General features: G+C 30.3%; 1 protein-coding gene across 1 annotated transcript in view; it reads left to right on the top strand.

Moving 5' to 3' along the window:
* rims4 (regulating synaptic membrane exocytosis 4) overlaps positions 1-13,211 on the top strand; it is a 37,597-nt gene extending 24,386 nt beyond the window's left edge. The window contains exons 3-6 of the mRNA XM_051112098.1: positions 5,672-5,784; positions 6,898-6,999; positions 7,229-7,368; positions 9,671-13,211. Coding sequence (XP_050968055.1) covers positions 5,672-5,784; positions 6,898-6,999; positions 7,229-7,368; positions 9,671-9,889 — 574 coding nt within the window. The 3' untranslated portion in view covers positions 9,890-13,211. The remainder of the gene's footprint in view (positions 1-5,671; positions 5,785-6,897; positions 7,000-7,228; positions 7,369-9,670) is intronic.
* Positions 13,212-15,684: the final 2,473 nt, after the last annotated feature.

Here is a 15,684-nt window from a genome sequence, read left to right as displayed (position 1 = left end):
GTAAATATGTGCAAAAGTAAATGCCCTCAAGTTCACACAGTTGTCCTTGCAAAAAATAACCACGGGTTTGACATTTGATACCCAAAAGTGTCCAAATGAAACACGAAACAATGCAGTCAATGAATTTTTATGCAATGAAATTCATACATTTTTAAGTCCTGAAATACCCCCCAGGCCTCTGTAAAAAAAAAAAAAAATTATGACTCTAATGTTGAGATCTGTGTTCAATAAATTGATTAAAAAAAAATCTAGCTAAACTGAAAGATAGAAATCTAATTGAACAGCAGATCATCTTCATTTAAGGTTATTATAGTTAACTAAAATTAAAACCATAAAAAATATTTTCATTACTTCAAATTAAATATATAAATAAAATAAAACATTTAAAAACCCATTAAACTTATTTTATCTCAGCTAGATGCTGGGGCAACATCTCTCATTTTCATTATTTAACTTCAAATTAAAATCAATAAAAATTAGACACATTTAAAAACAGCAAAAACTAATAAAAAGACAAAAACACAACAAAATGATTAAAACTTTACCTTTAAAAAATAAAAATAAAAACTAATTCAAAATATTGATCAACCTAGGGCAGTATCTCACTGATACTAAAATAACACTGTCTCCGCCACATTTAAAAATAAGTCTGCACTCTATTTCAGACGTATAAACATTTCCTACATACCTTTCACTTTTTCCAGAAAACAATAACTCTTGTGCTTGCATGCAGGAATGGAGCATCTGTTTAAAAAAGTTTGCATGCAATGAATACCAAAACGGCAAAAGAACAGCACGGAGACAGTGATATATAAAGCAATTGAGAGCAGTGCGCTGAGACGCCATGATTAACACATAACACAGACAAATGTTTATTCGAGTGACATCAAGAATGTGGCGTGTAATATGTGGAGCAGTGATAGGTGTATTTGTCACTCTGCGAAGCGTTTGTAGTAATGCGTGTGTGTTTACTGATGGCTGCTGCTGACGCCAGTGCACGCAGGGGCCGGTGACTAATAATCACTCTCCGGTTTGCCAGATAGAATGATGAAACGTCACATGAGAGAGAGGAAGAGGTTGGAAGGAATAGTTTGTCCAAAAATGAACATTCTGTCATCATCTATACTCAAACCCAACCGTCATTCTTCTGGGGAACACAAACGGAGATGTTGTGAAGGAACTTCACGCAGCTCGTTCCACAAATGGCCGTTCATAGTGACCACAGCTGTCAAGTTTTGGTCCTAATGATGAAAAAACACAAAAAACCCTTAAAAGTCGTCTGACTTGTGTGCTTCATTTCCTTCTGAAGTCATGTGACATAACTTCTTGAGATGAACAGATTGAAAGTTGTTTTCAAAATCACTTGGCTGCCATCTTTCAGGAGCTATTTGTCATTGAAGTACAGCTCATTGTCTACTTGAATGGAAAAAAATCAAAACTTATGTCAAGATTATGATTCAAGAACACATTTTAAATCAGCAATAAAACCAGACAACAATAGTATCAGCCATTTTGCTTTTACAACAAATGTTTCAAATAAAAATGAGACAAACAAATATTGTATTTTTTTATTTATTTGTTTGTCTCATTTTTATTTAAAACATTTGGTGTCGGTAAGATGTTTTTGAACGTCTCAAGGCTTCATTTATTTGAAAATATACAATATATTTTACAATATATAAATACAACAAAAACAGTAATAATATTGTATTATTTTAATATATGTGTATTATATTATTATAATATTATTATTAAATGCCAATATATTATTCTGAAATATTAAAATAACATTTTTCTTTTTTAATATGTATATTTTTATTTATTTATTATTATATTTAATACATATTTTGTGAAAAATATTTAAAAGAAATTCATTTAAAGCATTTATTGAAATATAAAACATTTTTAATTTTATAAATGACTTTTCTCGTGCTTTAAAAGAAACTGTAGTTTTGGTTTAAAAAAATAATAAAAATAAAAAATATAAAAATATATAGTGTGGACATATATGTAGTATATCGAAACTATCAAAACATGTAAAAACTACAATAAAAACTATAATATTATTACTATAATGAAGTGTTATCGCAATTTAAAATACCCTTTTTCTATTTTAATGCTTAAACATTTTTTTTCAGGATTACTATGAAAAATGTTTTTTAAAAAGCATTTATTTGAAATATAAATCTTTTTTAACATTATAAATGACTTTTAATGCACCCTTTCTATATAAAAGTATTAGACCGTAGTGTATATATTGACGTCTAGAAATATTCAAAACAAGCTAAATTTATTAAAGATGCAGCACTGCATAAAATATTAAGTCTGCTTTTCAACATTGTTATTCAAATCATGAGAAAAAATGTCTTAATATCCTATGCAGTTTTGCACATCAAGAAAATGATTTGTTCCGATTTTAGCTGAAAAAAATGGAAAAGGCTTGGAAATAAGTTATATGAAGCTCTTTTCCGATTCTTCTGTGTTGATGCGGTTATATGGACTGTGTGACGATTCTCCGTTTGTGTTCCAAAAGGCTTCAGAATGACATCTTGGGAGAAAATAATGACTGTTCCTTGAAGAACAGAGAGACAAGCGGATAGAGACACCAGATGAGAGACTAAATGATGAACTAGATATTGACGTGGGACAAAGAGACAGGACGGAGTGAAAAACGAGCAAAAGAACGAGAAGGCGATGAAAATGGCATCTCTTGGGATGGCCAGTCTGAGTATTAGGCATCAGGATTGTCTGGACCCTCCCAAAAGCATTTTAAAAATAGACCTGTGTGGAGACGCCAAGCGAAAGAGACAGAACGGGGAACGGGTGGAGGAGCGCTGGAGAGAATCGAGGTCAGACCGCAGAAAGAAAATTAATTATGAATCCGTCCACATTAGTGTGGAGGATTATTGAGAACAAACACAGAGGAACGGGAGAGGAGAAAGGAGAAAGGAGAGATGGGTTTGAAAGGAGGACTGAAGGTGAATACTAGGAGAACGGACAGTCAAGGGTAGCTTTTTAAAATAAATATGCATTTTAAAAATGTATTAATAAAGCAGGAATGCAAAAATAATGACTATTTTCAAACAGGTTTCTTGAGCATTCACACCATCTGACATTGGTCAGTCGAAACAGATAATCCCGCCCCAAACTCACACCATTGGTTGAGCCAATGTTGATGTGTAGGAATGCTCAAATTAAACTTTTTTTCGGGGTAATCAACCTACAAATAGCTCGGAAGTAAAGAAGTTAAAATGAGTAGCATTTCTTATACAACAAGCCTCATTTGAACTTTTATGCACTGCATCTTCACACATGATGTAAAAATACCTTATGTCTGGATGGTTACGCTGGCTCAAACAAGCACCCGTTTGCCCTCTTTGGCCCCCTTTTTTGCTTGCAGAAACACACTTTTTTCCACCACCATCTGTTTCTGTATCTAAAATAAATCTCTTGTTACAAAAAAAAATTAGACCTAATTAATCTCATCCGAGCACAAGTGACTGCCTTCTGTTTGCTGAAAAAAAGTGAAATTGCTCACGATAAGCAATATGGGCTTCTTCACCTCTGTAGATAGCTGAAATTACATCAGTTTCCTTAAGAAGATCTACCTAAAGAGTACAAAAGAAATTATGTATAAAAAGAAAAATAAGAGGTTGCTAATGGAGCATTGCATCATAAGTGAGACAAGCTAGTAAATGGATAATATAATAAAAATGCATTATATTCATTATAATATACATTATAATATATATTTCAAAAGTATATTTTGCAGTCTATTTGCTTTAAATAGTTTAGATCATAATATTGGGATTAGCATTTAAGCTTTAATATAATATAATATAACGGCATAGATGAATATAATTAAGTAGGAATACTTAAACATGCCTTATACTATTAAAATATATTATATTTAACGTGAAATTATATTTTGGAGTCTTTTTTTCTTTAAACAGTTTAGTTTATAATATTGTGATTAGTATTTAAGCTTCAAAATATATAATGTAATGTAATATAATATAATAGATTAATGTAATTAATTAGTATTTAAAAATGCATTATACTATGAACATAAACTTGTATACATTATAATATATAATTTAAAAGTATATTTTGCAGTCTATTTGCTTTAAATAGTTTAGTTTATAATATTGTGATTAGCATTTAAACTTCAAAATATAATATAATATAATGGCACAGATTAATATAATTAATTAGGAATACTTAAACATGCATTATACTATTAAAATAAAATGATATAAATTATAATATATACTTTGAATAGTTTAGTTTATAATATAATGGCATAGATTAATATAATTAATTAGGAATACTTAAAATGCATTATACTATTAAAATCAAATGATACACATTTGAAAATATATTTTGCAGCCTTTTTGTTTTAAAGAGTTTTATTAATAATATTGTGATTAGTATGTAAGCTTCAAAATATATAATACTATATATGTATATATATAATTATTAATATATTAATATATATACTTAATACTAATTAAAATTAATACTCATTTGGTTTTATTAAAATTGGTACTCTTAATTTTGGTTCTTAAGTAAAGAGTTGTTTATTTTAATCACTCAGTCATAAAATACATCAAGCACACATTTTTTTTTTTATTTTCTGTCTTTTTGCTTTACGTTATATATAACTCACAATATTGTGATTAGTATTGGAGCTTCAAAATGATTATACAAAATGTAAGCTTATATATAACATATTAATATAATTATGAATGCTTAAGTGATATATAGTATTGTAAAAGTAATTTTATATATATACTGTAAAAATATATTTTATAGGCTAATATGTAATACTTTGACAGTATATATTACAATCAATGGTATACATTAAAATCAGTGGTTCTTAATAGTTTATTCGATCATAAAATACATAAAGAATACATTAGTCATGTAGGCTACCTTTGTGTTTTTGCTTTAAATATTGTTTATAATGTTATGTTAGTTTAGTTTAAAGCTTAGAATTCTGTATCGAAGATGTTTTAGGAGAAAATTACTCTGAAAAATATTTCCGGTACGCTGATGAAAAAGTGGGCAGTCACTGTTGTGCTATTAGATGAAGGCCAGACGTCCTATTTGAATAGGTCATGAGGGTGAATACGGAGCATGCGGTTCATCTCCTACAAACATATACTGAAGTAATGAATTTTTCGGCCGGATATGTCTCAAATCTGCCTATAGGAGCAGGAAAGCAGTGTGCTTATGTGTGTGTGTGCGTTGGCTTCGCTCCAGCGGAGCACTCGGCACTATCAAAGCTGAGCTTCACTGTCAGGCTTAAAGCTGTCTATCTTCATTACATAAAAGAGAAGTGCTTTCCGCCCATCGATCCCGTCTCATCACAGAGCCGTGCCGTTATCAGTCCAGCCATCGCGGAATAAAAGAAACCATCATAAAATCTGTCATACGTGCTCATCTAATGTGACTCTTCAAAGCCATCACAAGCAACACCCACATGCTTAGTTCAGACCGGCAGTACTCAAAACAATGAAATACATACTCGAAAACAATATTTTAATATGGCACTGTATATATTGTGTCCAGCAAATAAAAATGTGGTGGACAGAAAACAGCACTCAAACTGTATGAATAAGACGAATGCAAATTTTCACAGTAACACTGCCTGTTTTCTTCCCTTTAGTCTGAACTACAGTGGAATGTGTTTGGCATCAGACGCCCAGTTTAGTGACTTTCTGGATGGGATGGGACCTGCTCAGTTCGTGGGCAGACAGACATTAGCTACAACTTCAATGGGTGAGTGCACTTACAGTATATACATCAGACAACTGATGCTGTCTCTTAATGTAGTGCAAGTGAACAGACTAAATGATGTTTGTATTTTGTTGTAAATGATAATGAAAATCATGCATTATATTTTTAGATATGTATGTGTAACTAAAATGATGGAGATTTGGCAGAAACTGACATCCTTTTATATGCACAATAACTGGTTGGTAATTGTTAGAGCTGCTTGTCAGTTTGTATGACAAAATATTGAGAGTTGGTATGCATGAAAATAGATATGTTTCTATTTTGATGCTTTCAAAAATGATAATGAAAAATAATTTTCAAAAACCTGAATCAATGATATAATTACAGAAGCAAAATATGAAAAATAGGTTAATGAAACAACATATTGTGCAGAATTTAATTTAAAAGAAATGGACACTGAAAGTAGGAGCCTATGAAATGTGTTTTATTTTTTCCCAAATTTCGTTTTATTTTTTCATTAATTAAGTAATTTTTTCCATTTAATTTTTTCTAGACTCTGTTTTAATAGTTAAATAAAAATATTAAACAATATTAAACAAAAAGCATGTCTAATTAATGGAAATCATGAAACTTACACAATTTAACAGCAATTTATTAAACATTTAACAAAAAAAAAAAAAAAAAAAAAAAACATTTTTTAATTTTATTTTATAGGTTTATGAAACAACATATTGTGCAGAATTTAATTTTAAGAAATGGAGACTGCAAGTAGGGACCAATTAAATTTTTTAGGTTTTTTCCCTACATTTCTTTTTTTTTTTTTGAACATAAGATTAATAAATGTTGTAGTATTGTTCATTTTTAGTTCATGTTAACTAATGAACCTTATTGTAATGTGGGACCCAACTGTTAATTTAGTTCATGTTATCGCATGTCCATTAAATAATAAACAGATACAACATTTGATTTCAATAATGTATTAGTAAATATATTTTTCATTGTTAGTTCATGTTAACTAATGTAATTATCTAATGTTAACAAAGGGAACCTTATTTCCAAAATATTACCAACACAGTGCTATTAAAAAAGAAAGAAATAATGTCACTCACCTACACGTCACTTGACGCTCATTACCGTGTGTATTGATGTCTGCAGGAGATGTTGAGATCGGTCTGATGGAGAGGAACGGACAGCTGGAGGTGGAGATCATTCAGGCTCGAGGACTCATCATGAAGCCTGGATCTAAGGGCCCTCCAGGTGATTCTTCATCAGACAGAGGGATGAGCCTGACAGAGCGATTAGATTCATTTAGCCAGAGGACAAAACTGACTGCGAATGTTTATAGATTGGTTCTCAAATACACAAGTTTCTCTTAGATTGTTCCCCTCTTCTTATCTGAGCATTCATTATCCAAAAGCAAGCATTCGTGTGTGTTTTGAAAAAAGAGAGATTATTATATGTTTTTTGTTTCCTTCTTCCCTTTCAGCGGCCTACATTAAAGTCTACCTTCTGGAAAACGGCATCTGCATTGCCAAAAAGAAGACGAAGTCTGTTCGGAAATCATTAGATCCCCTTTACAATCAAGTCCTTGTGTTTTCAGAGAGCCCGCAGGGAAAGGTTGTACAGGTAAACACGATTTTTACTTTTTCTGAAGAAAATGAAGGCACTTGTGCAAAACTCGCTGCAATTATGCTACGGTCCATCATTGCTGTGCATTTGCATGGGTGGTTTCTCTCTCTTTTTTTTTTTTTTTTTTTTGACTTATTTGGTTGTTAGAAATGCCTTAAATTTTATTGTCCATCATGCAAAAGAAACTGTTGCTTTCTTTATAAAACTGCATCAAACTAGCAAACTAACTCAAGAATATTTGAATTTCTTGATGCATTTAACATCTGGATGTCAAGCACTTCAGATGCATCTGTTTGGTTATTTAAATGACAAAGAAAATAGGCTCTAATTCACAGCAAAGTTTGTCCACGTCTTTTCCAATTTGGTGTAATTTCTCTGTAGGTGAGGTGATGTCAGTGAATGATCATTTCTTATGCATATGCCCTCCATCATTTAGTTCGACTGCAGAGAGAACTGGCGGAGAAACAGCAATGCAGCGAGCGCTTTATTTTTAGCACCGGCAAAGGAATGGGGGAAACATTACATATCTCTCCGAATTATACATTTTTCTAAGAATAACATTTATGAAAGCCTGTCACAACAAACATTAAAGGTTAGAACAGACTGCAGGATGTTCAGGAACGTCGGGTGGAGGGAAAAACATCATTTGCATGTGTTTATTCGCTGATGCACGGTGTCCCTCCATCCAAACATCCGTCATTATTGTGTAATCATTCTAAGGGAACTTTCAGATTGATTTGTACTAAATTATTCTTCAAAATTTTCACACTTTCATTATCATTTGGAAATTTAAGTTATGCAGTTCGTGCTGTAAATGACGGATGAATCACACAAAACCTGTCAAGAACATGTCCGCATCATATTACATCAAAAAAAGGAAGAAATGAGAAATTTGTTTTGCTTAAAGCAAATGTAGTTTATTTTAAAGACCTTTTGCATTGTAACATTATTTTCATGACAATAAAGCACATTTCTCAAGACTGTAATGCAAAAACATTACATTTCCATTACTCTAATGCAGACAAAATTATGATATACTATTTAAATTGTAAAAAGAATGATGCATCATGAAAGAATTTATTGTGCTGGATTCAAAGCAGGATTTTTCACCAAAAAAAGCTCCCTTAATGCTCCTAAAATAAGTTTTTTTTTTTTTTATTTTTTTTTTTTATTTTGGGGTTATCTAGACAGGAAATTCATCCAGAATAATGAAACTTAAAAAAAAAATGAATTACTGTAAATTAAAAATTAAGAATTATGACTTTATGAATTATGAGGATGCCAGCAACATTATGAATTATGATCAGTTCAAAATATTGAATTATGAATGAATTAAATTCAAGGATTAGATGCACTGTGTGTGATTCACCCAGATTAAAGGAATTAACAGAGAACATTATGAATTATGGTAAATTCAAAATTGAGAATTATGAATTTAGGAATTACAAGTAATATATGCATTTCAAGTTGTGAGATTTATGCAGATTAATGGAACTAGCGAAAAACATTATGAATTATGATACATTTAAAATGGACAATTTTGAATTTAAAAATTAGAAGGATCATATACATTTCAAATTCCATTCTGAGATTTACCCAAAATAATGGAATTAACGAAAAAAATCGTTAGGGAAAAAATTGATCAAAATCGAGAATTCTGAAAATAATTATGAGGATTATATATATTATATAGATGATATAAAAATGTAAACTAGTATAATCAAAAGTACTTTTCATTATTCCATATTAACAATTTCCATTGTTAACATTTCCATTTTTATGAACAGGTCATTGTAAAATTATTGTTTTTTAAAAAACCCTAATAATTTGAAAATTGAGATTATGAATTATGATCAGTTCAAAATGCTGAATTATAAATTAATTTATTACAAGGATTATATGCATTTCAAATTGTGTGATTCACCCAGATTAATGTTATTAACACAAACATTATGAATTATGGTAAATTCAAAATTGAGAATTACTAATCTAGGAATTACAAGGAATATATTAATTTCAAATTGTTAGATTTATCCAGATTAATGGAACTAACAAAAAAATCATTATGAATTATGATACATTTAAAATAGACAATTTAAAATTTCAATTTATGAATTAGGAGGACTATATACATTTCAAATTCCATTCTGAGATTTACCCAAAATAATGGCAAATCATGGCAAAAGAAATATTAAAACTGAGAATTCTAAAACGAATTCTGGTTAAAAATGTAAAATACTATAGTCAAAAGTACTTTTGGTTATTTCATAGAAATAATAATTCCATTTTTCATGAACAGGTCATCGTTTGGGGAAACTACGGCCGGATGGATCGTAAATGCTTCATGGGCGTGGCCCGCATCCTTTTGGAGGAGCTGGATTTGACAAACATGGTGATTGGCTGGTACAAGCTTTTCCCCACCTCTTCCATGGTGGATCCCACGATGGCGCCGCTGATCCGCCACTCGTCGCAGCTCTCTCTGGAGAGCACCGTGGGGCCGTGCTGTGAACGCTCATAAGACATACAACTCCACTAGATTTATTTTTCTCTGGAAGGGCTCTCACAGCCCCCCGATCCTAAGAGCGCTGGTTGTGCATGACTGCTGCACCGGAACCCTCTGGAATGTTCTAGAATTTCTTCAGAACAAAAGACCTTTCTGCAATATTCCAGAATTGAGGAAATGCTCTTTTTCAGCCTCTGAGACAAAGAACGCAGACAAGACGTCTGGGCTTTATTTAGCTTTCAACACATTAGCTTGTATGAGGAAACGTCCTCGATTTAGAACCAACGTTTGTGCAGTCATCACGTTGGATGCTGCGACGGATCGGATGAAGCGGATGGGTTCGTGCAATATGACGTACAATAGAAAGAAGAATGTATCGGTAATAAAAGTGCGGGTTTGCATTCATTTTCTGGTGTAATTAACAATACAGGAATAGATATATGTCTTAAAAAGATTCAATATGTGTAGTTTTGAAAAGAGTCGATGTTTGTAGTTCACGATTTCGTTCGCACACGGATCTTTTTCTGTTCGTGTCTCTTCCGTTTCGTCTTTCTCATTACTGAACAGTGCCAATGCTGCCAGCAAGTGGCTTTATTTGTGGCTAGTGTCTATATTCAGTGACGACAAGCTTTATGAATCAATAATCTAAGCAGAAACATATTTTAAAAGACTAGTTTTCCCAAACTATGACAAATTCCAGATGAGGAATTTTTAATGTCATTTTACGTTTTCCCCACTAACAGTGTATGGAAAAAAAAACGATGCAAGATGCTGATGTAAAACAGATTATGACATAAATGTGAGTAAATGATACACAGATGAGGTTTTTAATGGTAGAAACCAATGTGTAGAGAGCAGAGTGATATAAACAGACATATATAATACAAATTTATGATAACAAATGACTTGTACATAAAATTAATGAATATACATTTAAATGAAATATTGAAAAAACAGCCAGCAGGCAGAATGACCACTTGTGTAAATCAAAAAAAAAATTGTCAAATATTGGTCAAATGAGTCGCCATGGCCAATATTTAAGTCTGTAATATTAAAAGATAATTTAGTTTTGCACTTTATAATCTTAAATGTCTTTCTTATAAGCAACTTCTAGTTTGGCATAAGCCAAAGGTCATTTTCTTCTTTACATTATGATATTATTTGTGACTTCGGGATGCAGAAACTTTAGTAGCAATGATAAGGTTGTAGCATTAGATAGTAGCATACGCATGAAAGGCATCTTAGTTTGCCACCATCTAATGAGATTTTGCATGGAATCGATTGATATGGGATTACAGAACGTTTTGGCTGGCGGTCGAGCAAACATGTAGCAGCGGACGAACAAACGAATACTGTTACTAGGGGTCGACCGATATGTGCTTTTCAGTGCCGATACCGATTATTACAGATCAAGTAAACCGATAACCGATATTTTTAACCGATACAGATAAGTCAAAACTTTACATACACCTTGCAGAATCAGCAAAATGTTAATTATTTTACCAAAATAAGAGGGATCATACAAAATGCACGTTATTTTTTATTTAGTACTGACCTTAATAAGATATTTCAGATACATTTCAGATTAGATATGGTCCATAAGAGAAAATAATAGTTGAATTTTTAAAATCGACCCTGTTTAAAAGTTTACATACACTTGATTCTTAATACTGTTTTGTTACCTGAATGATCCACAGCTGTGTTTTTTTTTTTTTTTTTGTTTAGTGGTAGTTGTTCAATTCTTTGGTTTTCAGCATTTTTGTGCATTTTACCCCTTTTTTCAACAATGACTATGATTTTGAGATCCATCTTTTCACACTGAGGTCAACTGAGGGACTCATATGCAACTATTACAGAAGGTTCAAACACTCACTGATGCTCCAGAAGGAAACACAAAGCATTAAGAGCCAGGGGGTGAAAACTTTTAAACAGGATGAAGATTCTACATTTTTCTTATTTTGCCTAAATATCATATTTTTTTCATTTATTACTGCTCTTAAGAAGCTACAGAAGATACTTACATGTTTCCCAGAAGACATAAGTTAAATTAACCCTGATCTTCAAATTCCAAAAGTTTTCACCCCCTGGCTCTTAATGCATTGTGTTTCCTTCAGGAGCATCGGTGAGCGTTTGAACCTTCTGTAATAGTTGCATATGAGTCCCTCAGTTGTCCTCAGGGGTAAAAAGATGGATCTCATCATACAGTCAAAATCATACATACAAAAAGGCTGAAAAATCAAAGAATTTGTGGGACCTGAAGGATTTTTCTGCAGTTTAACTGTTCAGGACAAAACAAGGGACTCATGAACAAATATCACTAAACAAAAAAGAACAGCTGTGTCAGGTAACAACACAGTATTAAGAATCAAGTGTACGTAAACTTATGAACGTGGTAATTTTTCACGATTAATTATGATATACTGTAAATGTCTTTTATGTGAAATATCTTATTAAGGTCAGTACTAAATAAAAAATAACATGCATTTTGTATGATCCCTCTTATTTTGGTAAACCAATAAACATTTAGCAAATTCTGCAAGGTGTATGTAAACTTTTGACTTCAACTGTATGTCTGGTGTAAAAATGAAAATGAATGTTAAAATTAAGAATAACAAGGGCTGTAATAAAAAAACTTTCTTTAAATGCTTTTAAATTATTTTATCGGCAAATCGGTTTTGAAAATGGCCGATACCGATATTCGGTCGACCCCTAACCGTGTGCCGTCCTGACGTGAGAATCAGCGTCTGGGATTAATAAATACCAGTACAAATGTTTTCATACATCCTGAAATGACGAAAAGCAAAACATTTCTACACGCTAGCACAGAACGGGAAGAAAACAGCATTCTGCATAGCCAAGAATTTTACAAATACGACTATTTGTGAAAATAGAAAAAACACTAGTTACCACTAGACAAACAGATTTTTTAAAGATATATTCCTCTTTGAGACGTTCAGGAGTGATTATTTCAATTAACGCTGAAAAACGTACCTCAAACACCCTCAACATGATCATGTTGTTAAGGCCATATAAAGCACTGCCACATTCTTTTTGAATACCTAAGTGTTCATTGTCTTAAAAAGCAATAACTAAATGAATTTTTGCTCACTTTATTTGTTACAGGGAGTAAAGCCAGATTGTCTCTGCATTACATTAGAAACTTCTGCATCCATGTAGCAATAGATACTCGGTTTTAAGCGCTGAATGTCTGAGATCCTCAAGAATTTAGTGCCATTTTAAAGGTGTTGATGGGTTAAAAAATAAAACGTGATTTAGAAAAACCTTTTTGAGCAATGATTAGCGTTGTATATTAATATAGACGATATATATTAATATACATCAATTTAATACATAACTTCAATGTTAAATCACTGTCTGAAGAACTACATATGATTCCTGTTTCATCTTTTTCAGTCTGTTTATTGTAAATAGACACCTTGGATTTAGTGGGCAAAACAATAAATCATCAAGGTTTTATTTTCTGACATTTCTCCTGTTTATATCAGCATGATGTTATTGCTGATATTTTAAAATGAATTGAATTGCTTTTAAACTCCAAATAAATTCCTGATGTTATAAAAGAATGTGATTTATAGAGTTTAAAATGAAATATCTCCATTCGACAGTAGTTTTTGTAAAGCCTTAACTTGTAAACCAGAGGTCTTAACACAATTCCAGTTGTGTGGCGGAGAAACGAGCATGCGAGAATGTCATTCTTAATTTTCTGTCTTTCTCTTTCTTTTTTGTATTTGCTATTACTTTAATCTGGTAAATAGTCATGGCCTTTTGTCATTGCATTTTTCACCAAACAATTTTGTAACTAATCTACCATATCAACTGTACTTGTTGAAGTTGATAGGGGCAAAATAATCAACCTATTCCTGAAAAATTGGATGCTGTGATATTTTTCTTTGTGGAGATACTTGTTTAAATCCTTATTACTATTCATTATATGTAAATCTGAATTCGTAAAAATAACGTCACTGTTGATTAATGCACAATTTAGTGTATTGTTACTCTGTTGAAAATGGTTATACAGAATAAAATAGCTCACTCTGATTTACAAAACATGCGTTTGGCTGATGATTGCCTGATGCTTCTTAGGTTTAGGAGGAGATTTACCCTGAAACCATCTGATAACCTTTGACAACTAATGTATAACGTTGAGCTTATTGCGCACGTCAGAGAGAATCAGATATTGAGTGTTATAGTTAGCCGGTCTGTCGACTGCACTCAAGTCTTTATCAGGAGACGAAATGGCTTTTTAAGAGTTAGATCAAGGAAAATTAGATCAAGCACTCTTGATTTGGGAATTGAGCTAGATGTTGGTATTTTGGGGATACGGTTTAGTTTTATTGTGTGTGTGTGTGTGTGTGTGGCCACTGCCACTAACAAAGGAACAGATGAATAATCTTGTCCCTGTTTGATGTAATTACAAAGAAAATAAGATCCCTCTTATACACATCATACAGTATGGATCCCACACACATATATATATTTTGAAAATATAGCTTTTTTTGCATTTTTCTAATAAAAAAAATCAATAGATAGATAGGTATCATATAATTATAAACTATACAAAGTATTATTAATATAGTCCCAATATTATTTATAACATACAAAGTATTTATATATATATATATATATATATATATATATATATATATACACACACACACACACATATACATTTATTTAATTATTATTTATATTTAATTATTTATAATATTTTAAAAAACTTTTTTTTAATTTGTATATAAATAATTTATATTTAATATAAAGTATTAATAGTCTCTATAATTATACTAATAAAATCTTTATAAATTATGCAAATATATATATATAGTTTTATTTAATTATAATTTCAAAATTATTCATAATATTTTAAAAAACTGTATTGTATTAAATGTTTATTTAAATGATTTATATTTAATAATTTATAATATATATATATATATATATATATATATATATACACACACATATATATGTGTGTGTATGTATATATACAATTATTTAATTATTTTGAAATGATTTATAATATTTTTAAAAACGCTATTAAATTTTTTTAAACAATTTATATTTAATAATTTATATATATATATATATATATATATATATATATATATATATATAGATCCACAGTGTATATATATATATATATATATGAATTTATAACGTTCATTGCTTCATTTATAACATTCATTGCTAATATAGTATTAATATTATATATTGTATATTTATATAGATTATTACTTTAAATATTATTTACATAATTATTTCAATATTACAATTTATTTAAATAGAGTTTAAAAATTTATTAGAATAGTATTTATATTTATATAACAATATTAATAGTATTAAAAGTTATTATTGTTATTAATATAATATCAATATTATATATAACATACATATTATATATATATATATATATAATATGTAATTTTCATTTTAGTAATAACTTTCTTTTAAATAATACAATTATATAATTTTTAAATATAAGAAATATTATTTTAAATATTATTTATATACTTAATAAAATATTAAATTATTTATTTATTTCAAATGTATTACTAATAACGCAAAATGTTTCATGTAATTAAATACTTCTTAGAAATATTCAAATTATATAATATTGTCATACTATATTCATATTACTACTATTAAAATTACTACTAATTACTATTAATATGTTTTGTCCCCAGCGGAAAGTAAACACAAAAATATTAGCCAAATTCAAACCTTTTACCTTCAAACGATCTACAAATAGTTTTGAAAAAGTGAGACTCTCATAAGGACAATGTTGTATT

This window comes from Labeo rohita, chromosome 6 (genome assembly GCF_022985175.1).
Source record: "Labeo rohita strain BAU-BD-2019 chromosome 6, IGBB_LRoh.1.0, whole genome shotgun sequence".
NCBI lineage: Eukaryota > Metazoa > Chordata > Actinopteri > Cypriniformes > Cyprinidae > Labeo > Labeo rohita.
The sequence above is the reverse complement of the archived record's forward strand: the minus strand, read 5'-3'. Positions and strand labels throughout refer to the sequence as shown.